General features: G+C 42.6%; 1 protein-coding gene across 4 annotated transcripts in view; it reads left to right on the forward strand.

Moving 5' to 3' along the window:
• The window catches only part of DIP2B (disco interacting protein 2 homolog B), a 226551-nt gene extending 202838 nt beyond the window's left edge, over positions 1-23713 (forward strand). For all 4 annotated transcript variants that reach the window (XM_047066255.1, XM_047066257.1, XM_047066256.1 and 1 more), the window contains 13 exons: positions 921-1044; positions 2260-2381; positions 3614-3725; positions 5924-6033; positions 6521-6651; positions 8273-8441; positions 9475-9645; positions 10670-10731; positions 11919-11976; positions 14004-14078; positions 15564-15741; positions 17566-17689; positions 19579-23713. In XM_047066255.1, the coding sequence (XP_046922211.1) occupies positions 921-1044; positions 2260-2381; positions 3614-3725; positions 5924-6033; positions 6521-6651; positions 8273-8441; positions 9475-9645; positions 10670-10731; positions 11919-11976; positions 14004-14078; positions 15564-15741; positions 17566-17689; positions 19579-19831 (1689 nt within the window). In that variant the 3' untranslated portion in view covers positions 19832-23713. The remainder of the gene's footprint in view (positions 1-920; positions 1045-2259; positions 2382-3613; positions 3726-5923; positions 6034-6520; positions 6652-8272; positions 8442-9474; positions 9646-10669; positions 10732-11918; positions 11977-14003; positions 14079-15563; positions 15742-17565; positions 17690-19578) is intronic.
• The last annotated feature ends 1164 nt before the right edge of the window (positions 23714-24877 follow it).

The raw sequence follows: 24877 nt of genomic DNA on the forward strand, positions 1-24877 counted from the left end.
GAGAGAAACAAAACACAAAAGTGTATACAGCACAATTACATTTATATAAAATCAAATACTTCATGGGTAGTGACACTATAAAGAGGAGGAAATCAGTGATTAAGATGAAAATGTCAAACGTAGTGGTTGTATATGGAAGGAAAGAAGGACTAGACCAAGGAGATCCCTGGGGGTGCTTTTGCACTGCTGGCAGTGGTCTTTTTCATGCCATTCTGGTTCTCACACAGAGGCTTGCTTTGTAATTTTCCACTAAGCTACACATTCATATTTCACGTGCTTTCATATCCGTGTGTTTTATTTTACACACAAAAGGGGTTCCCAAAGCCCAGCTCAGTGAAACTTGAATTGACACTAAGGAATTGATGAAGACCTGCAGGAGGAATTATTCTCAGGATCAGGAATAGTTGGCCATCTTCTGATCTGCTCCTCTTTATTATTAGCTAGTGGACTCTGATTCACTGTTCCTGTCTTGTTTACATCTTTGCTGTTAGAAAACTCAGAGCCAAATTTGTGTCATGCACAACAAATGCACATGGCCACGTGGCCAGCAGTTACTGTCCTGACCCCGCTCCCGCCCTCATTCTGCTTTTCTTTCCTTTATTTTCCCTCTACTCTTATTTCCTCCTTTAAATAAAAAATTCCTATGTATTTTTGAAGCTACCTTAAACAAAAAATGACTATAAATACGTATGTTTGAATTAGGTTAATGCTGATATTCCCTAGATACCTTCAAGCATTGAAAAAGAAAAACTACTACACGTTCTTTCATTCAATACCAAGGGAATTTTTGCTGGTATGGATAACTTGCTACAGACAACCGACCAAGGCACAAGCCTTTCCGATATAATGTTGAGTTGGCTGTGCTTGTCGCCGTTTTGTTTCCTGAGTTTTGACCCACTTATACTTTCTTCTGTTTAAAGGGAACTACAGTGTGCACAGCCAGTTGCCTTCAGCTTCACAAGCGAGCAGAGAGGATTGCGTCAGTTCTTGGTGATAAGGGGCATCTCAATGCAGGAGACAACGTGGTGTTGCTCTATCCACCTGGTAGGTGTTGGGTTGATAAACTAGACTCGAGGTCCATTACCAGACTACAAAATAGAAGAATTGAGGAAGTCAGGGCCGCCGTCTGTGCCCATGTAGGCTGTGCACTTCCCAGCTCCGGGAGTCCCAGGCACCTAGGCCAACGTAAGAACCAAGCCTCGCCCCCTGGAGCTGTGCAGTGCCGTGGGTCTGCTGGCCTGTGTCTGCTGCATTTGCTCTTGTATTTCCACTGTCTAGCCTAGTTCCTGGTGCTATGGTAAATATCAAATGAATTAGTGAAGACTTTCTGACTTTTGGAAACCCTCGAAAGAGGTGCTCTGTTTCTAGGAGTGTTCAGGAATGGAACCATTTCACCCAGTTCCTGAATATTGTGTGTGAACTCTTTTGACTTTGCATTTTTTGTATCCCGATTGATGTTCAGTATTCCTCAGTTATTGCTGTTTTCATATTCCACACTCTAATTTACTGTAATAATGTTCTTACGGTGAAAGGTACTCGGAATTATTTGGTAACAGTCTGGTGTAAATATTCAGAACGTTGGGTGAAATATTTGAGTTGTTTTTTTTTTTCTTCTCCTGTCACCTACCCCTCTCATACATCTGGCCTTGTCTGGTCTTCTGTCCCCCTCAGTTCATTTTGTTCTGTGATTCTTACTCTGCAGTTTTATTTACACTGACGCGAAGCTTTCTTAAAAGGTCATCTAGTGAAAGAATCCCTCCTCTGGTGTTCCTGTGAGATTGTCTTCCATCTACCAGTGAATGACATGGTGGTGGACCAGAGCACTTCCAGAGGAGGCCACTCTGCATGTGCTGGTAGTTCAGTCTTCAAATCGAGTCACATTTTGCCTCCCTCAGAGTTGCACTCCCTGTAACTACTCACTCAAAGTAACTACTCAGTTAGTAGTTACTTCTCCTAAGTAATATCAAATAGAATGACCTCAAAATATCTTCCTCAGGTGTCTTTCAAGAGTTTTCTTTACTTCTGACTACCTTTCTTCTTAATTATTCTTAGCTTCTCGGTATGTTTGAAATTGTTTTATATGCTTCCTTCTCTACATTCAGTTCCTCCTTGATTTAAAAGATTTCTTCTGCTGTTATCAAGTGAAATCACGATCCAAAGAAGCTGTCTGGCACATGATTTAATAAACTGGTTTTGGAAGATCTGCCTTAAATTTAGTTTCTCAGCGATGGTGGGCAGCTAAGTGTCTCTGTCTTGCAGGCATCGAGCTAATAGCTGCGTTCTATGGTTGCCTGTATGCGGGGTGCATACCTGTGACTGTCCGGCCTCCTCACGCTCAGAACCTTACTGCCACGTTGCCCACTGTCCGCATGATTGTTGATGTAAGTACCAAGTGTATTGTGCCTTGTCCTCATCTCATAAAATCAAGAGACAGTTAAGGATCGTTGCTAATTTTCTAGTGTTGTTAAGTGAGAAGTCAAATCTGTCTCCCGAAAATCCCTTCCTTTTCATTTATCTGACCAAAACGACTAGCATTATTTCAGTGAAAGAATGTGGAAAGTGATCATTGGTGCGGTACAGAATTGTGTTGTTATGAACGTTAAGGAGGAAGGTGTTGTTAGTAATTCTCCATAAAACTTGTTGTTTTTCTTCCCTTCTTAAAAAATGTTCTCATTTTTTCTGCACAAGGTGATTTTATATGCCATAAATTTATATGGATCATTTTTATTTTGGTTAGTTTTATAAATTCACTTGGTATAGTATTAAAAGGTACCCAGATCTTGCCCTGGAGATGACAAGTTTCTAGAGGCTATGAGAATTGAAGGAAGTAACATAAATCTGTATTGCATCATATCGCAATTTGCATTTCAGCAAAGAGACAGAATTCTAATTTGTGTAACATTTGTTTCTCTGAGAACTGCTGCTCTGTCAGCAACTGAAACCTGCAGTATAAAGGCCGTGTTCACCATAGATGATTTTATTACAAAATTCACTTCAGCAAAATGCCCTCTTTGCATTCTGCAAAGTAGGCCAGAGCAGCAGGGAGGGCAGTTTCCTTCTGTTGACAGTTTAGGGGGAAGTTGGTCGCTTTGCATTTCTGTGTGTAGGTGTGAAGGAGAGCTTCGTTTCTGTGACATCTCCGCGTCCCTCAAATTCAGGATATGTTCTAGATCGGGTAAATTTCACCATTCACCAGACTGCAGCAAACAACGAACTCCTACAGAGATGATCCTCTGACTCCTCTCGTTCCCTGAGCCATACAAAATCCACATTTTTACTTTATCATAGTGTTCATGAAATCAATAGATGTTTGGACCCATGCTGAGATTATAACAATGAAATATTTGAGAATCACTGTTGTACACAATAACTTTTGTTGTGAACAAGTCCATCCTTCTGAGACAATTCAGCATTACACATTTCCAGGAAGACAAATGTAAGGGAAACACCCATCCATTGTACTATTGTGTGTTCTTTGAAAAACAAATACTGTCCTGTCCAGTATGGTGTGCTTTTTAGTCCAGTGTGAGTTGCTTTTAGCAGCAGCCAGAATCTATGGTGCCACATGGGGGCTAAGCCTCCTGGGTGCTTATTTCTGTCATTTGTTTTCTAGGTCAGCAAAGCAGCCTGCATTCTCACCACGCAGACCTTAATGAGGTTATTGAGGTCCCGAGAGGCAGCAGCAGCTGTGGACGTGAAAACGTGGCCAACCATCATTGACACAGGTGAAAGGGAGATTTCCTCAGAACTGTCAAAGGAGCAAGAACAATCACTCCCTGAAATTTCCCAGATTCTCGTGCCAAAGATGTTTACACAACTCTTAGGTTGCAACACGTTCCACCTGCTAAGACAGAGGCAAAACTTCATGTCCGGTTCACTTGCATTCCCAAAGGACTGGATGCCACAACAGCCAGACTCAAAGATGCAGATCACAATATGCTAAGAGCTCTTGAGACAGAAAGTGTCTCGCTCTTACTCTTGACACCCTCAAACGGTGGTTAGGTTTTTATGCAGACTATAACTCTGTACACATGTAAGGCCATATAAAGTCTTGAGACGATCTGATCCTTGCCTTCCAGGTGTGACACAGTTAAAACAGCATTGGACTAGGAGTCAGAAGGCCTGGTTCTAGTTCGAGCCTCAGTACTTATTTTCTGTATAACCTTGTCTGAGATTACCCTTTCCTAAAATGCCACCTACCCTTACCTGACTCACATATTTGTTGAGAATATCCAGTGCAACATAACATGAAAGTGCTTTAAAAACCATGAAGCGCATGAATTTTAGATGGCATTCGTGCTAAAAAAGCGGGTGGGGATAAGACATGGCGATATCTGGAGAATGATGGTAGAGGGAAGAGGAGAGTGTGCTCTGGAGTCGAGTGGGTGATATTTAAATCCTGATACTCTGTTACTCTCTGCGTATCCCCACTAACTTGGGCAAAACTGTCTGTCAAGTGGGAGTCGTGATAACCACTTCATGGAGTTGTAGATATTAAATGACATAACTTACGTAAAGCACCTTGCACATAATCATAATAACATCTTTTATTGAGCCCTGGATGTGTCAGTCATCTAACATACATTACCTTGTTTTATCCTTACACCAACCCTATTAGATAGGTGTGAGTTTCATTTATTTTACAGATAGGAAAACTGAGGTATAGGGAGGTTAAATAAAGAGCGGAACTAAAACTCAAACCCCATCTATTTGGCTCCATTCCCAGCCTCTTACCCAGAAGTCTCCTCTCTACCTGTTTTTGGTACGTACCACATGGTATCCATCTCAGGAACATTTATGTGGGTTTAAATGCAGGAATGGCATGTATTTGTGGTTATTGTGTGCCAGGTGCTGACCTAGAGTTTTTTGCATTTGTTACTTAAGGACATAAGCACAGTTGTATACAATATATAACACAAATGGCCTGTGCTGATGTTCATGATGCAGAAAGATCTCCTATGGTTATTGGACTCAGTCACATTTTAGGAAGACTTGAGCTGTGGGCTGATACAGACAACAGGAAGGTTTCTTTAGGAAATTGAGGGACCCTACCGTATACAAAAGTGGGCTGAAGGTGATAGATAAAGTCTTTGGTTTGACTAGAGATGGGTGTCCAACGATACAGAGATTTAAAAGTCAGAGTCAATTGTTTCTTGATCCAGAAAGCCACAGGAACCATTAAAGAGGTATGGTTGGGGCCAGAGACATCCTTGACATCCTTGGTTTTGACACGCTGTACAAAGCAAATTTGCGAGGAAGGGAGAGGTATGTAAATAAATGAGCAAAGGAAGATAATTCCCTAATTCTAGGTTACCCTTAGAAATCTACCATGTTAACTTGGGGGAAAAAAAACACAACTTTTAAAGCAGTCCATGATTAATGTAGCATGTACTAATCTGTAAATAATGAACTTTAAATTGGAAACAGCATGATTAACAACTAAGGCTTTGAAAGCTTTTTGAGTTGTTTCAGAAGTACTTTATGTGAATTTACTTCCTAACAGTTGCTATGAGGGTAGGTATCATTCCCATTTTAGAGATAAGGAAACAGACACAAAGAGGTTAAATAACTCCAAGGTCACGTTGGTGGTAAATGGCAGAGCTGGGATTTGAACACCAGTGACCTGCTTTCTTGGTTCGTGTATTCTACCGCCGTGTTACATTACTCCTCACTTGCCTTCTAGTAAATACATTTACCTGATGTAGATTTGCTTGTTTATATTACCTACTGGTGTCCTCAACCTCAACCTACCTCTAGGAGTGACATACATGAACTGTTCAGTTAAATACGAGAAGCCAAAGCCTTAGCAGATCCCAGAAGCTGTATTTGTCCGTAGCAGAGCTGTAGAAAGCCAGTTGAAGAGCAATGATACTCACTTTCCAGTGGGTCTGATTGACATCAGTTTTTTTTCTTTTCATTGCAGATGACTTACCCAGGAAAAGGTTACCTCAGCTGTATAAACCACCCACTCCTGAGATGTTGGCATATCTTGATTTTAGTGTGTCCACAACCGGCATGCTTACAGGAGTGAAGGTAAAGTAGTCTGAATATGTACTCACTCACTCTCTGGATGCTGGTAAAATGCCAGGGCTGCAAAAATAGAGATGACCACTGCCACAGGGACTTCAGATGTGGAAGCCAACTGGCCTCCAGAGACCAGAGACCAGTAGGCGGAGGATCAAAGGTCCCTGCTATATTTAAATAAAAGCATTGGCTCTTCCGGAATAAGTTATCCCGAGGAATTTATGTTACGAAGTGTTCTAAACCTGGCCTAGAAGCTAATAGATAATAAGAGTCACAGTTAAAGCCAGTATGAAGCCATAGATTCGTATTTCATAGAACTCGGTATTGACTAAGGAACAAGAACATGTTAGACTTAGATAGGCTTTTTGAAACAATGAAAAATGTACATCATTTGGAGGGGTTTGGGGGAAATTAAAATTTTTCAGAACTGTCATTAGAGATTTTTTCTGCCTGTGGGATGCCAGTTCCATCCTGTTCCATGTTCCCTACTTTCCAGATGTCCCACTCTGCAGTCAATGCTCTTTGTAGAGCCGTCAAGCTCCAGTGTGAGTTGTATTCTTCTCGGCAGATCGCCATCTGCCTTGACCCTTACTGTGGACTTGGCTTTGCACTCTGGTGTCTCTGCAGGTAGGAATGGAAGAGCAAAGAAGGACTGAGTGGGGATGTCTTTGGGGCTATAACCATCTCATCCTTCCTTCTGCTCCCTTAATTTGGTAATGTTTCAATAAAATGCTGATGTTTCCAGAATGTGTACACCTAAATAGGATCTCCAAAGTTCATTTAGTTTTGTTTATACTCCCTTTCTTTCTTGTCTGTTAGTTTTATGCCTCATACTTTTGTATGTCAGTGATCTTATTACTTGCTCTCTGCTCCATCCTGTAATCCTCATTTTAGAAGCAGAGCCAAGGAGAAGAGTAATACTTGGGTGAAATATGTCATGCTTTGACAGCCAGAACGCACCCCCTAGGTTTGGCAGGAAGGAATATAATGAGATTGGATGACAGCGTGTGGCTGGAAAGTGGCATGCCTGTCCTGGCCAGATTGTGTCTTATGGAATAGCAGATCCCCACTCCTCCCAGGGAACCGTACCTCAGCCCTGCATTTTCATCTCCCCGGTGGACATCTCCATGAATGCTTCACAGACACCTGCAACTTGGCATTCTTGTGTGTCCTCATCTTTGTTAGGATGGGACCATTCACCTTAGGGGCACCTAGATAATGCCCACTAGGAACGTGGGCATTGTCTTCAACTGTATGTCTCACATCCAATTAAGTGTCCTGTCCTTTGTGGCTCAGTTGTTCTTAAACCTATTTGTACATAAGAATCACATAGGGGTCTTTAAAAAGGCAAGTTAATGGGCCTTCTCCAGACTTACTAACTTAGATCTCCAGAGGTAGCAACCACAATTTCCTGTATTTTATAAATACAGGATTCTTGGGCTCCTCGGGATTCGGATCTATACACAGGTTTAAGAAGTTGAGGATTCATGGCAGTAGATTATACATATAATATGTGACTCTGTCATTCCTTTCTTTTTATCCTGGCTGCACTGTCGGGATTCAAGCCCTCATCATCTCTCACTTGTTGTAACTGTCTCTGTCATCAGTGTCTGTGTCTCCAGTCTCTCTCCATGGTGCTAATTTTGCCCCAGCTTAAAGCTGCAGCGACTGCCTGCTGGGTAAAGTCTCAACTCCTTCATACAATAATTATACTTTTTTTACAGTTTGGCCCCAAACCCTTCTGGCCAGACTTCGCACCACTCCCTCATGCATCCTATGCTATAGGATTTCATACCAGGATGCTATTTCTGATGACTTTAAATACACCATATACATACATCTGGGCTTCTTTTCCTTTGCATATGCTGTTCCTCTGCCTGGAATGCTCTCACCATCACCCCCATTTCCTCCAGCCACTGTCAGATTCTTGGTCATTCTTTAGGCCCCAGCTCAAGTGATGCCTACTCAGCGAAACATCCCCTGCCCCAGCTTTCCTGATTTGAATGACTTGCTCTTTGTTTTATGATCTTCACATCTCAGTTACTGTCCATGCCACAGTCTGCTTTATTTTAGTTATTGTATCTTGTGAGGTGGACAGGAACAAGGTTGACTCTTCAACCTTTATGTCTAATATGACCCTACACTGCCCTTCCTGCTCAGTAAATATTTGTTGAGTGGATGGTGTTGTAAAACATCGAGATATCTAGGATGAATTGATAATGTCAGCTGCTGCCTTTTTTCATTACAGTGTCTATTCAGGTCACCAGTCCATCTTAATTCCTCCTATGGAGTTAGAAAACAACCTTTTCCTCTGGCTCTCCACTGTCAACCAATACAAAATAAGGGACACTTTCTGCTCCTATTCAGTAATGGAGCTCTGCACCAAAGGGCTTGGAAACCAAGTGGAGGTGCTAAAGGTAAGAAGCAACTCCAAGTAGCCAGTCCAGGGAGGTTTTATAGAAATGGGCCAGTCATGATGATACCTAAGTAGGGGTTAACAGGCGTATCTGCCTGTTCTTTGCTAGCCAGTCAATATTTTGTAAACCTCAGGAAGTTTATTTCTTCCCTTTTCTAATGTAATGCACTCTTTCAAAGTTGAATCTTACTCTTCCTTTATGGAGAAGAAGGTGAAACGAGTCGGGAAGCTGAATGAAAATGACTTCATGTAAAGGTGAAAGACAATTGGGACCTCCAATAGGACTTTTTCCAAAAGAATTTGCAACCTCAGAATATTAGAGATTGGAGACTGCCCCAAAGATAAGGGTCAACTCGTTTATGTTTGTATCCAGGGATGATACATCTGACCGGCATAGGAGAGAGTTCAAAAACACTGACTTTTATTTAATAAAGAATTATGACCCTAAGAAGGAAAAAAAAGAGATAAGATTTGGGGCGCCTGGGTGGCTCAGGCAGTTAAGCATCCGACTTCGGCTCAAGTCATGATTTCATGGTTCATGAGTTCGAGCCCTGCATCGGGCTCTATGCTGACAGCCTGGAGCCTGCTTCGGATTCTGTGTCTCCTCTCTCTCTGTCCCTCCCCCATTCACACTCTGTCTCTCAAAAATAAACATTAAAAAAGAGAGAGAGAGGTAAGATTTGATCTCCAGTGTGCTAGATTTCTTTTTCTCTCAGTACCACCTCTCCATTTTGAAATAGACATCTAAAGCACAGAAATGGGGAGGTATAAAAATGAATTGCTGAAGAACCTAAGATTCTTAGATAAAAGCAGAAAGAATTAGAGAATGAACAGATTTACCAGTGGGTAGTGATTTTAGTGGAATGCCTTGGCGTTTCTAAAAATTTTTGTCTTTTCTCTGGGTGTCTTGAGGTGAGAAAGAAGACACAGTTCCTTGAGTTTTCCTGACCAAAGAGATAGAGCAATGGCCCTACCTACTCAGTTCTTTTCCTGATCCTACTAACTTGAGCTCCTGTGCCATTGGCGTCTTACAGACCAGAGGAATCAACCTCTCCTGCATCCGAACGTGTGTGGTTGTGGCCGAGGAGCGGCCCCGCATTGCCCTCCAGCAGTCCTTCTCCAAGCTCTTCAAAGACATTGGTCTGTCCCCTCGGGCTGTCAGCACCACTTTTGGATCAAGAGTCAATGTAGCGATATGTTTACAGGTGACTTTCATGAAATCTTCCTTGATAACAAATGGAGGAGAAGTGTGTGGTGCCCCACAGCAGAGGCTTCAAAGCCAGACAGCCTGGCATGAGCCCAGTTACACTTACTTGCTCTGGGACTGCAAGTTTATCATTTGGATTTCACTCTGCCTCATTTGCTCACCTGTAGGATGAAGATAATAGTATTGTTCTTCACGGGGATCATTCTGTAGAATCAATGAGTTACTAGGTGCACACGCTTGGAGCCATGCCCAGCAATTGAGCACCAATATAAATGTTTACTCTAGTACTTTAATGGTACATGATGATGAATCAAGAAGATTTTTGAGTCTTACTTGAGTTTTATTAATATCTTACCTTCTGTTTTTCTGTCTCCTCGTTTTTTTTTTTGTTTTTTTTTAAACAAAGGAAGCACAAATAAACCTGTATTTTTTCCTCCAGCCAGATGGCAACTTTGCCATGTTACTCTTGGTGGGTAAATAACAGAAAAGAACTAAGTCTGATTTTATGTAGCTTGGAGGCTAATGTGGTAAATATAGGCATGGACAAGAGTGAGAGTAAAGGAAGATGGCATACTGGGGTGGGTGCTTTCAGGGCTTCTGTGACCACAGGCAAGTGACTTTCAAGTAGCCTGATCATGATGGAGCCCCATCACTGTCCACTTGGGCCAGTGTTAGTTTTGAGAATCCCATGGATGCTGGCCTGTGTCATCTCTGCCTGGAGTCCAGGGATGAGGATCCTCCTCAGCCTGCTAACCTTTCAGGGCTGTTCTAGCCCTTGTGACCGGGCCCCTGGCCTACTCTCTCAGGGGAGGGAGGGAGAGAAACACGAGGCCATGAGCCTCTTTCAGGTTTTGACTGCAAACCCACCTCATCTGGTTGAAGAGAGGGTGAGCTTTCAAAATAGAGTTTGGATTTTTCATGTAAATGGCTAAATTACCTGTTTCTTGATTTGAGAATGTGAAATATGGAAATCAATTCATTTAAATTTTAAGTGAACAATACATTGGTTTATTTTTCTTTAGGGAACCTCAGGGCCTGATCCAACTACTGTATATGTAGATCTGAAATCATTGAGACATGACAGGTACAGTATATTTATTATGTTCACTCCCTATTTGAGCGCTTTTTTTTTTTTAAGTTCATTTACTTATCTATTTTGAGAGAGACAGAGACAGCTCAAGTGGGAGAGGGGGAAAGAGAGGAGGGGAGCAAGAGAGAGAGCGAGAGAGAGAGAGAGAGAGAGAGAGAGAGAGAGAGAATCCCAAGCGGGCTCCACACTGTCAGCACAGAACCCGATGCGGGGCTCAAACTCACTGTGAGATCATGACCTGAGCTGAAGCCAAGAGTCAGACACCCAACTGACTGAGCCACCCAGGCACCCCTCTATTGGAGCTTCTAGGCATAAAAAATTCTGAGCCTCAAGAAAGCCAGCACTTTTCCCTCATTCCTTTTGTTTGTATCTTCCAGGGAGGGTTGGGAAGAGGGAAGGAATTAGTTTTTATTAATACCTGATTAAGATTTATATTTGTAGGGAGAAAGTTTTATCACGGTTGCTGCGCTGTTCGTTAATATTTAAATGTAACACTTCGTTCCTGTCTGTGTAAAAATGTTTTGTAATATTTGATATGAACCAAAATGGATAGACTCTTTCCTCTGGGAGTTTAAAAATAAAAGGTGGAACAGACAAGATAAATGAGGCAGAGTAGAGTTTTTGAAACAACACTTTATCCAAACCCCGGGAATAAAAGCCTTCTTCCTCATCAGCTTATAGGCTTTTAGCTCTAGCCCATGGAGTCCCAAAGGGCTCTAGGACATTTTTCCCAGGTCCCACTGACTTTGGCTGTGTTCACTGATGTCCCCGTGACCCTGACCCAGCCTGCACAGGTAGATCATCTCTCTAGTGCAGTGTTCCTCAGCCTGGGGAGGTTTTGCCCTCCAGAGGACATTTGACAATGTAGACGGTTTGGGTTGTCACAACAAGGGAGTTGCTACTGACATCTAGTGGGTAGAGGCCTGGGGTGTTGCTAACTATCCTGTAATGCACAAGATAGATAGCCCCTCACAAAAAATTATAGTCGAACATTCTCTGACCCAAAATGTTAATACCGAGTTTGAGAAACTGTTCTAGCATAAGGAGAGACAAAATAGAGGTCTCAGGAGGGCAGTATATAGAATATATAGCTGTAGTAGACGTGGGGCAGCCATTTTTTTAAAGATAGATATATATATATATGCACACATATCTATAAATTAAATATTGTTCTTCTACAGGGTTCGTCTTGTGGAAAGGGGTGCCCCTCAGAGTTTACTCCTCTCAGAGTCTGGAAAGGTAATTTGTTCTGTTAACCACTGGAAGGTGGTCTCCCGGGGAAGTGGTTCATTTTAAAGAACACTGAAGCTATATAATAGATTAGTACCCGGGGAAAAACTTAATTGAAATCTGGAGATGATTCAATAATTTTAACTCCACTAAGACTTTGAAATTCGTATGGGTACATAGATACGAAGAATTCTGGGTTCGAACTTTCTTAATTTCCACAGATTTTTTTGTTTCTTAATTTACCTCCAAGTTAGTTAGCATACAGTGCAACAATGATTTCAGGAGTAGGTTCCTTAATGCCCCTTACCCATTTAGCCCATCCCCCCTCCCACAACCCCTCCAGCAACCCTCTGTTTGTTCTCCATATTTAAGAGTCTCCTATGTTTTGTCCCCCTCCCTGTTTTTATATTATTTTTGCTTCCCTTCCCTTGTGTTCATCCACGGATTTTTTTTAATCCAACTGACGTGTTATTCTTACTTGACAAATTAGTAAAATTCACTGTTCGTTATATTCAAGGTGGAGAGATGAACAAGAGGCAACTCTATTTTTGTCAATGTTACGAGGAGAAAAATAGGGGGAGTAGTGAGGTGTGGTTGAAGATCAGGGAAGACATACATGTATTTAAAATTGAGAGAGAAATCAAAATGACGAAGAGATTACAGATATATAGAGTGAGTGTCTATGGGGATAAGATTTCTTAGATTAGAATGATGCTTTAAAATGTTCAAGGAGGGACACAGTTATTGTCTTAGTCCATTTGGGCCACTGTCACAGAATACCATAGACTGGGTGGCATATAAATAACAGAAACTTCTCACAGTTCTGGGGACTGGGAAGTCCAGGATCAAGGCACCATCAAATTCTGGTGAGGGACTTTTGGTTGATAGGTGGCCGTCTTGTTGCTGTATTATCACACATGATGGAAGGCTGCAACTCCTAATACCATCACATTGAGGATCTGGGTAGATTACATGCAACCCAACATAGGAATTTTGAAGGGACACAGCATTAAGTCTGGAGCAGTTCTGAACAATTTACTAAGGGTGATCAGACATCAGCCTAAGCTATCAAGTTTCTCACCCTTTTGAAGACATAGCGATGATGCCTCAGAATTCCTTCTAGTAATTCTGAAAGGCAGAGGGGGAAATTATAAAGAAAGAAAGGAATCCTGCATAACCTATCAAGCAGCGGATCAAGCCCACGAGGTGCTCACTCCAGTTTCTCTCTTCCATTTAACCTCTTTGGAGTGGAGTTGGGTTGATCTTACCATCTTGTCAGATCTCCATCTGCCTCAGCTAGTGGTTGGGAGCCTCAGAAGCTTTTGCACAGTGCCTTTCCCAGACCCGCACAAACAATCTGTTCTCTTCCTTCCTTGAGGTCTTAGGTGTATGAGACCAGATAATCACTGTAGCACTTCTCAACTAACCTCATACTCTAGAAACCCACGATGAAAAAGGAGGTTTAAGGGACAGAATATGGGTAACCAGAGAAGCTGTGAGCCATTCTCACAGCCAACACCTGTTCTTCCTTTTCTCTCCTGAGGGAGATCCCAAGCATGTGATGTCTCTCATGATCCCAGGGTCAGGATCCATTCTCCTGCTACGCTGCCACCATCCTCTCTTATTCTTCAAGTTCCTCTAACTGGCTTTCACTGTAGATCAGAGCCAAGCCTCTTGGACAGTCCCTCCCTGCTGCCCTTTCTGCTTTAAGGGGTTTTACTGCAGTCACACCAGTGAACAGAATAGATCATGAGAAGGAGCAGTCACATGAGTACAGATCCTTAGTCTATGGTTCTGGCCGCAATTTCTCAACCCTTTGAAGAGAAGGTAGACCGGTTGGTTCCCTGGTTTATTTTTGAGGATGAATCTTATTGTATCTCTAGTCTCCACTGAGGACAGTCCAGGGAGCATCACATCAATTAGCCCCTGTCTTTGTGCACTCCCTCACCTCACTAGAAGAGGGGTGGGGGGGTGACTGCATTTCCTAGGGATCACTAGATTTGATTTAGTCTTTGTGTTTTCCCTTTGATTCTCAGATTTTACCTGGAGTGAAAGTGGTTATTGTTAATCCTGAGACCAAAGGGCCTGTAGGAGACTCTCACCTTGGAGAGGTATGTGTCATTTTTATCTTTACTCTGAAAAGTCGGCAGTAAAGACTTTAGGGTTCATATTCGAGAAGTCAGTGAAACTGTGGATTTAGCTTTTCCTCCACTGTGAATTTTCGTCTTTTAAAGAGTTTCCATCTTTCTCCGTAAGGCTCGAGACTAAAAAGAGGGAGGTTGAGACCAGGATGCAGAGAAGATTTAGGCACCCAGATTAGAACTACTCCCAGATTTCTCCACTGACATTCCCTTAGCTGAAAAGGAAAATGGCAAATCCTATTTGCCAAATAGAACAAATCCTATCTGTTCTCACCTATTAAGTAGTAGAACTGAAAGGAGCCACAAATACTAAATTTTTTTAATTCATGGAAATTTTTTTAAGTTTATTTATTTTGAGAGAGAGTGAGGGAGCATGAGTGGAGAGGGGGCAGAGAGAGGGGGGGAGGGAGAGAATCCCCAGCTGACTCCATGCTATTTGTGCAGAGCTCCATCTCACAAACCGTGAGATCATAACCTGAGCCAAAACCAAAGTCAGATGCTTCACCAACTGAGCCACCTAGGTGCCCCTAAAATTCATTAAAATTTTATATTCTATTCTAAAATGTATCTTTGTATTAGTATAAAGACTCTTTTTTGTAAAGATTTTGTAAAAGCCTTAATTTCTCTTCCCTCAAATATCTGAGGGGCACTGATGTTGCATCCCGTAGTTTACTGGGAGGAGTGTCGGAGGTACAGGAGCCAGATGGCCTGGGCTTGCCGGTTACCAGCTTCTAACTACTGAGCAAGCTACTTAATCTCTCTGAGCCTCCGTTCTCTCATCCATAATAATAATTGCACCTATCTCACTTACCTAATGAAATTGTGTGACAGTTAAATACATGAATACCTAGATCTGTTATGCACATGGAACAGTGCCTGTCACATAACGGGTTCTCAGGAAATACTAGTGTTATCATTTTTAGCTCTTGCTATATTTACATTGTAAATTCAAATACCCTGTAGTGTTTTCCTGAGGGTGTTATACCTGAGTTTCAGAAGCGCAGAAACGATCCCCACTGCGTTTGTGGAGCTCTGAACGTGGTTGAGAAACGAGCCAGCCAGGGAGGCAGTGTACCATCGTGGTTAAGAGCACGGCCTGTACAGCTGTAGCTGCAGCCTGTGTACAGGCTTGGGTGGGAGTCTCGTAGTTTCTGCATCCTCTGCGAGTTCCTTAACTCATTTTTTCATCTGTAAAATAGGAATAATAATAATAGTATGTAACTGTATTGTCACGTGTGTCATGATTGATGGGGATGAGGCATATAAAGTACTTACCTCTCTGTTTAGCACAGTGGAAACACTTGGTAAGTGTCAGCTGCCTTTCTTGTTGTGTTGTTATTGTTGTTAACATAAAAGTGAGAATTGAAAAAAAAAAAAAAACTGTCCCAAGAGAATTGAATTGATACAGTTCTATGTTCCTGGTGAAATGTGACCTATGCCTTTTTCTTGTTGTAGATTTGGGTGAACAGTCCCCACACAGCCAGTGGCTATTACACCATCTATGATAGTGAGACTCTTCAAGCCGATCATTTCAACACTCGCCTCAGTTTTGGGGATGCTGCGCAGACACTCTGGGCTCGGACAGGATACCTTGGTTTTGTCCGCCGGACCGAGCTCACAGCAGCCACTGGAGGTAGCTTCCTCAGCAACGCTTCGCCCTTCAGCCTGCTTTGTGTTTCAGCCAGTGTCTCCGGCTGGCCTTCCTCAGCCTGCCTTTCCATTGTGGAGTGTGTGTGTTTCATTATTCCCTTCTGCCATTCTTAAACCCATACATGAATTTATAGTCATTTGAAGAGTCCCTGGGATGCAGGCGCCAGGGTACCACGGCAGCATCTCTGAACTACAGGGTAGCATGGCCGACGGCCGTGGAGATATGCCTGATGACGACCGAGTGCCCCTGGCAGACCGTGCACCCTCGGCCCCTATGGAGCCGATCCTACCCCTGCACAAGCTCCTAGGACAGGTGTTTCATCTTGTAGCTCTTCTACTCCCACATCCCATTTTGGGAGCAGACGAATCGAGCCTGATCCCTGATGTGGAGGAGCCGTCTTGCTGAAGCGCTCTGTCCCTTTGGCACCTCACGTTAGATACCAGACTGCTTGGCAAGGCTCTGGTGTAGGCAGCCCCCATTACCCTCTCCTTAGTTGATTGTCTTGGCGTCCCTGCTGCCTGCCTTCAGCTCTTCTTCCTGATGCCATTAATGGCCATGTTGAAATGCCCAGCGCTAACTGTGTCGTGCATTTCAAGAACTGATACAAATAACTCACTGGACTTTACAGGCCTGAATTAGAGCCAAGTCCTTTCTCCTAAGCTCCTTGTGCCTGGTCCATAGAGACCAGCAGCCACAGTTTCTTCTGAGTTTCGTGGACAAGAGGAAGTTATCCCTCCCCAGGTCCCTTGGCTTTGAAGCCTACCTCTGTCTGCCATTTGCTTTGTGACCTTGAGCAGTCAAAGTCTTTATGAGCTCTTCTCATATGATGGGAACCCTGCTGGACCTCCTCATCCTTCTCTCCCCAACAGCTTCTAGCACTTTGTTTTGCTCAATTTTTCAGAAATGTTACCTTTTCCTGAAAATATTATATTCAATAGACTTAGCAAAATCATCTCTTGCTTCAAAATGCAATTTCTATATAGACATAAACCATGTAGCCTTACATATATACAGTGTGTGCATAAAATTTTTTTAAAAAAGGATTTCTTCCAAGTTCCAGCTGGATTACAAGCCTATTAATAACCAGGACTAGTCTCTCCATATTCTGTGATCCTGCTCCTTCTACCTGGACTCCTTGAAGATGTCTGGGGATCACAACACGTGCTCATTTCTTCACCCTCTCAAATCTTCTCCACCCCCCACCCCACCGCTCTCCCAGCCGTCACTGGCTAATTCCTATTTATCCGTAAAAGCTCAGCCTGGTTTTGGCTTTTCTTTCTCGGAAGCCTCGAGCTGAGCTCCGGCGGGGGTGTCCTCTGCTCACCTCAAACCTTATGCCCGCACCGGGCCCACCACATCACAATGGAGTACTTGTTGTGTGTCTGTTTCCCCACTAGACAGTAAGTGTCTTCAGGGCAGGGATTGTGTTTTGTCATCTTTGCTTCCCAGCACTGGGCACAATTCCTGGGACGTAGTAGTGGTAACAGCAGCAGCAACAGCAGCAGCAGCAGCAGTAATAGTAATAATGGCTAATTTTTTTTTTAGCACTTACAATGTACCAGCCATCATGGTAACTCCCTTACATGGACTGTCTCATTTAATACTCGCAGCAGCCATTTAGAGTTCTCCCTGTCTCACAGAGGGGGAAACAGGACCGGAGACTACAGTAATTTCCTCAAAGTTAACCCAGCTGGTGAGCGGTGGAGTCAGGGGACACGGCAGGCCTTCTGACCTTGTGTCCTGAACTCCACCATTGCATCGTACTCCTTATGTCTGGTGAACCAAATTTCTCTTTCTTTCTGTCAGAGCGTCATGATGCATTATATGTGGTGGGAGCTCTGGACGAAACGCTGGAGCTGAGAGGATTACGATACCACCCGATCGATATTGAGACCTCAGTGTCCCGGATCCACAGGAGCATTGCCGAATGGTAAATTCCCCTGCACGGAGTAGGTTCCCCACCTCAGCGGTAGCGTCCATTAAATTGATCTAAGTAGTCAGCCTTTTGTACCCAATAGCACCTACAGACGTAGAACTCCTAGGGGAGTAAGAAAATAAATGGACTGATTCTTTCCTGTCTTGGTGTGCCATCTGCTGTGGCAGAGGAGGCCGTGGAGACACTGAGACAGGCTCCATAGAACCATCGTGGGGTTGAGTACTTTCTACGGATAGACTCTTACCTTTGGAAGCGATCAAACTGGTCATCTGCCTCTAGAAAGTGGGTGTGATAAGGTGGAAAGAACCATGACTGGAAGTTCAAAAGACCCAGCTTGAAGGCCCAGCTGTCCCACCAGGCAGCTTTTCTCATGTAAAATACTTTCTCTGCTGTTTCCTAATTATGGTGAAGATCAAATGAGAATGTGCCTCACAAATTGTCAAATGATAAGCAGATGAAAAGCGTCATTATTATTTCATCCAACTTCCTTCTCAGTGTAGGAATTTCCCCCACATTCTCCCTGATAAAGGATCATCCCGCCTCCTACTGACTAGAAATTCCTTAAAATTAAAACTCTTTAGTTTTTACCTGGCTTTCATTCTGGATTCTTGATAATACAGAATCTTTACAGTTTCTTTTTCAGGTTTTTTAGTTTTTTCTTAGTGTTTATTTTTGAGAGAGAGAGAGGCAGAGCATGAAAGCATGAGCGGGAGAGGGGCAGAGAGAGAGAGAGAGGGAGACACAGAATCCCAAGCAGGCTCCAAGCTCTGAGCTGTCAGCACAGAGCCCGATGTGGGACTCGAACCCACACAGCGAGATCATAACCTGAGCCAAAGTCAGACACTTAACAGACAGCCACCCAGGCGCCCTTTTCCACATTTTTAATGTAGTATGTCCTTCCTTGGTTGTTTTTTGTTTTTTGTTTTTTACCTATGCTAAATTGCCACAGTTCTTTTCATGGTTGCTCATACTTTCTAGATGTTTCTTTGTCAGTATTTTCATTCACTTTGCTCAGAGTCTGTCCCCAGACCTGAACAATGCCCGTGAGTTATAAGAATAATACAGAGAAGTGAGGTGCCATGATTAACCTCTAATTTTAGACCTTTGACTTTTAATGAAACCAAAGGCTGTATACCTTTTTTTAATGATGGAATCTGTTTTTTAAAGCCATTTAACACTGCATATCACAAGCCTAACCCAGTAGTCCCATTCAATGTAAGGCAACTTTCTACCTTATGGCACTTTTATGGCATGATGGAAGAGACACCTGTATGGGGCACTTTAAGCTCAGATAAGGACAGGTCCACTCCCTTCCTGTTGGCCCTAAGAATATTATCTTAGTCAAAACTCTTCTGTTGTAAATAACAGAAACTCTGCAAAAAGAAAACAAAAAGACAAAAACTTAAGCAAAAGAGAGAGTTAATGGAAAGAATACCTAGCTACCTCAGAGGTTCCTCAAAGTCTCTCTGGGTCTCAAGAAAGGTAGAAACAAAGGAAGGGAAGGCCATCAGGAATCACTGTCCTCTCACTTTCTAGAGCCATGTGGGCATCCACTTCATTCTTTCTCTCCCCCCTGAAGAGCCGTTCCCTGTGCTTCTTTGGACACCTGGCTACCGCAGACCTTTCACATGTGGCCAGTTCACGTGACCAGCTGACCAACTTCCAATCTCATTTCCAAACCCCCAAGAGATTGTGGATGGCTCAGCTGATCTACTGTGATCACAGGGGCAAGGCCATATATTACAGACATGGCTGCCAGCCTTCTGGTTGGATCCAAGAGAGAAGGCAATCCTCAGGGAAACGGGGACAGGTTTTGGGCAGGTACTATAAAAGATGACTGGTAAATGGACTGACAGGTTAACTGAATGTCGTTGGAATTTCAGTGCCGTGTTCACGTGGACCAACTTGCTCGTGGTGGTCGTAGAACTGTGTGGCTCTGAACAGGAAGCCCTAGATCTGGTTCCTTTAGTGACAAATGTGGTCCTGGAAGAGCATTACCTCATCGTTGGCGTCGTGGTTGTGGTGGACCCAGGTGTTATCCCCATCAACTCCAGAGGAGAGAAGCAGAGGATGCACCTCCGGGACAGCTTCCTGGCTGACCAGTTAGACCCCATCTACGTGGCTTATAACATGTAACCCGCCTTGTGGGGCTTGCAGGGGGCCGTCCTGAAAAACCACAAGGACCAAAGACCGGCGACTAGGAGCAAGCTTTCAAATGATGTGAAATAAGCTGAGATGGTTACATTATACCCTTCATCTCATCCTGTGGGATTCCGCAGTCACAGGACACACAGGCAAGGGCAGTTGTGTGGTAGCAAATGAAAAAAATGTTAACAGCCCATTAGTCATGAGCTTTGACATAGCGTGAGCAGCACGTTACTAAAGCAATTACATGCATGTTGCATTTTTTTCATCTGTTGTAAATACTTGTATTTTTATCTAATGCTGTTTTAGAATTTTGTAAGGGAGTTTAAATGAATTCACACAAAGGGGGTAGTCGGAGTTCCACAGCTCCCCGCTCTGTACTGTATTCTGCTGTTTTACCGTAGCTGGACGTTCTGCGGGTTTTGTTAACATGGATACTCAGCTTACTTTCCGCTGACCCATAAGCAAATCAGATATAACCCACTGAATATGAGAGTTACTCTATATATATACTTCTTGACAGGAAAACATTTTGACCAGTGTTTTAAACATGTAAATAAGACACACACAATTCAGCTAAAAAACTGACACATTGGCTTGTATAGTCCTAACAACTAAAGTAGAAACATTTCTCCTTGGAGAGCATCTCAATGTTCTCTTAATGCAGTGTAATTGAATAGGTAACTAAAAAGTGCAAATCGATCACAGGTTTTGCTGCACATTGTACTATGTCTCTGTTGGCTGATGTGTTTTATAAACTAAAGCTGCCTCTGTTTTCAAAGCTTGCATTCCCAGAATCGGCTTAAGCTTTTAAGAACTCAACCTGTTCCTACAAGCTGAAAATCTCAGTTTAAAAATCAAAATGTTAATGAAAAGGCTAAGCTTCATTAGATCCCACCCTACGCTAAGGAACCACAATAACTCACTGTGGCCCCAGTGTTGAAACTGTGTTTCAAATTTCGAGTGAGATGTAAGAATTTAGGATTTCCTCTTTTTCCAGGCCCATTGTCAACTGCGTCTACAGTTTATACATATAGCTTCTCTTTTCTGAAAACTGAAAAGCGTCCTCTGTTCTTCCAGTTCATGAGGGCAGGGATTTTAGGAACAAGAATGACAGGCTGGGAAGGCACTGGGATCGACAGTCACGTGAAAGCAAAAAGGCGACATAACTCCGTATCTCAAAACTGACTGATTCGGGTTGCCAAGATAGCTAGGCTTACGCTGAAATAGGGGAAGTCTGATGTGTGCAAGAAGCTCTTTTGAAATAACTGTGGTGCCCAGGCCAAGTGGACTGAGCATGGGACTGAATTTGGCCTCTGGCTCGGTTTCCTTTCTTTGGTCTGATACTTCATGTATTTGAATATAGTTGAATTTTATTATTTTTTTCTTACAGAAATATTTTTAAGAATTTAAAAAAAAAAAAAAGAAGCTCCAAGTGAACAGAGTTAACTTGTTAAATCAGAATGGTTCTCTTTGACCCACTCTGGTCTATTGTGTAAATATTTATTTAGACTATTTTAATAATACATATTATTTACCCCACTGTAACATCATGTAAACTAAATATGTTTTTAAACAATTTTTAAGACTTGTAATTACCCTGAAAATAAGGTTTATAATGCAAAGCCCAGACCCTTCACCATGGTGGCACTAGCAGGGGCTGCCCTCAGTCTCGTGGCTCAAAGCCACTTTCTTGCCTCCCTTTTACACAAGCCTCTTTTCCTCCCAGTTCTTTCTCCACTGAGGGCAGACCCCAAGGCATGTTCCAGTTCCAGATCTCTTTTTTGACATTTTGGATGAAATTAGTTTACACATGACGGAAGAGGTTCTAAGATGTACAAAAAAAAGCACTTACGCTGGGACAAGAAAGCCCAGTAGACTAGCTACGGTTCGGTTTGCGGAAAAAAACAGCTCGCTTATTTGGAAAGTAATTTTCACCTAAAGTAGTTTTCAGTAACTCACTAAACAAAGCAGGGGATTTCTGAAGATTAAAGAGTTCTATCTCCATAATCCACAAGTTCTAAGAGAAAAATAGGCAGAGTATTATCCTTTGGGTTGCTGTGAAAATTGTCACTATACAACTGTGGGTGTCTGCTAGAATTATAATGGGAGCCACATCTGTCATTTTAAATGTTCTAGTAATCACGTTTTAAAAAGTAAAAGAAACCAGCGAAATTGATTTTAATATATTTTTGTAACCCGGTATATCAAAAATAGTATAATCTCCATGTGGAATCAGTATGAAAAGTGAGATATTTTATTTTCTTTGTTTCCTATTAAGTCTTTGAAATCCAGTGTGTATTAAGCACATTTCAATTCGGACTACCCATACTTCCAGTTTTCGGTAGCCACATGCAGCCAGTGGCTACGATATTGGACAGAAGTGATCTGTACTCATTCTTTCAAATAAGATACTCCATTCCTCTCAGAGTATGGTCAACTCCCAGTTACTTAGGATCTGATTATCTGGATTTGTAGTTCCTCAGACCTCTGCTTTATCTCTAGTTTTTGCTCTCTGCCTTGTGGCTGCTTTATTGATCTTTTGCCTATCCCTCAAAGCCAGAATATGCTAGTGGAAGAAAGAAAGCTGAGCTGTGTCTTTGGGAACTTCATTAGTAACTGTGGTGAAGTGTCCCCTGGAAGGGGAAGAGAGTCCAGTCATTAGCCTAGAGGTGTTTGTGGGGTCATCTGCAGATTTAATGCCTGGTCTGTTACAGACTTGAATAAGAAAACTCCCTCTTGAAGACGCAATGCTTGTGCTCTTTCCACGTCAAGTAGAACCTTTGTGGTAGAAGGTCTTAGGACAGACCCAAAAGGCCATTACTGATAGAAACAGCCTAGCCAAAACTCTGGAACACATTCTGTCTGTGTGTTTACGCCTGTGAAAAAGAAAACTAGATTAATAGCAAGGCCCCATTCCAGTTAAGAGAAATCCATTCATCTTAAAGCCTTTGAACCTCTTTCTGCCTCTCAGCAGAAGTAATTGAGGTAGATCAGGAAGGGGCTGCCTCAGGAAAATTCCTAAGCCCAAGGGATTCTTAGAGCTGCACAAATGTCATCTCCTGCATCAGTGAGACCCTGGGAATGACCGGCATGCCAGCGGGCATCAGTGTGAATCCACAGCCTTTATTTACTTCCTGCCTCACAAAGGGCCCCGGTCCAGACCGCCACAACCACCAAGTCCTTTCCTCCTGAAGTTGTGCTGCCTCGGGCTGTTTAGGGACCATTGCCTGTCTGTTGGTAATCCGAGTGTTTCTCCTGTCTTTAGTCCCTGAGCAGTGCTTGCTTAATGCTTTTGTTGAATCAACAAAGGGCCTGAGGCCTTAGGTTTTTTGTTAAGGTCTCTGCCCCAGGCATGGTGCTCAATATCTTGGCCAAATAAATTACTTTCCTTGAATACGCAGCAATCTTTTAGACTAAAGCAATGAGGAGTTATCACCTCACCCTCAAACTCCAATATGACCTATGCCTTAGTGTTGTTGTTTTCGTTGTCTGCTCTGATGTAAAAGCAAGAGTATTTGGAGCAAGAAGCTGCACTGCTCCAGATACACAATAGGCCTTTTCTTTATCATTCATAATAACATTTCCGGTTTAGGTATATGTAGATGGGCCATGTTATTTGTCCACAGGAAGAGAGTGTAAAGATATGAGAATAATTTTTTAGTCCTAAATGATGTTTTGTTTACTTTCTGTCAAGGTATTTACCAGTGTCAAATTCAAACTATAGTACTGTGTAATTATGTATAAAGTTTTTTTATTTATTTGAAATTAGACTAGATATACATTTTTAAATTTAACATCTGGCTGGACAGTGTTCTATTAACTCATTGAATGTGTTTCCTTTGTCTTGTGTTAATAAATATTGATGCCTGATTGTGTTTAATGCTTCACACATTGGGAGGATGGATAAATTGGAATTGATACATCTTAAATTTAACTTCAGGTAGCAAAACCTACAGAGAGCTGGAGTGGTCTAAGGAAAATGAACACAGAGATCCAAAGTTACTGCAAATCACTGCTGTTACCGGAAGACAGATCAAGGAACAAAAGAGAGTCATTTTGAAAACTAAGAAGCCTTTTTCAGGAAAAATTAAAGTTTAGTTTTCCTCCTACCCATGTGGCATTTGGTTAGTTTTAAACTATGGATCATAAATTGTATTTTTTTTTTTCCTCATGTGTGACTGGGCTGGATTTCAGCCTTTACTAAAGCAATAAGTCATTTGCTCTTCATTTCTTGGTTTCAAGAAACTTGATAGGAGCCCATCAAATTGTGCATATTCTCCAACACTAAAACTGGTCCTTGAACGATTATCCAAGCTATTTAGGCAGCTGGGAACATTCTTTCACCTAACATACATTTATTGAATGCCTACCCATTAGGCCCAAGGCACTGCAATAAGAACCGAAGTTAGAGAAAATTAAGTCCCTGCTTTGGAGGGGATACAGGAAAACAGTACAATATATTAAGGGTTATGAGTAGAGGTGGACAGTGGGAACAGGTAGGACAGGCACCCAACCCAATGATGAGGGAGAATAATGAGGAATATACATGCTGACGGAGGTAACCCCTGAACTGAGTTTTGAAGGATGAGACAGCCAGATAAAGACAAAGCAGAAAGGCAGAGTTGCATTCTCTGGGAGCTACAATTTGTTATTAGGATGGAGGGTTTGAAGGGGGGAAAGTTACAGATCGTTATCCATGGAGGCTTGATCCAAGGCTAGATCACCAAGGGCCTTGGGTATCATGCTAGGAACTTTGGACTTTTATCCAGGGAGTTAAAGAGCGCCAGTGAGGGATTGATAGCAAGGGGATAACATGCTCAGATTTGCAACCTAGAAAATTATGCTGGTGGGTGGTCACGTAGAAAATGGATTCATGTGCGTAGGGAAAGCCAGGTAAGACCCAAGGCGGGGAGACCAGTCAGGAGGCCTTTGCGGGAACTGCGGTGATCGAGCCAGAGGACTTCAACGAAGGCGGTGACGGGACAGAGACAAGAGGCAACACATGCAAACTTGGGAGACGGTAAGATTTCAACT

This window comes from Lynx rufus, unplaced genomic scaffold, assembly GCF_022079265.1.
Source record: "Lynx rufus isolate CCGP_SWC_20201006 ecotype Redwood Valley unplaced genomic scaffold, mLynRuf1.p SCAF_7, whole genome shotgun sequence".
In the NCBI taxonomy this organism is placed as follows: domain Eukaryota; kingdom Metazoa; phylum Chordata; class Mammalia; order Carnivora; family Felidae; genus Lynx; species Lynx rufus.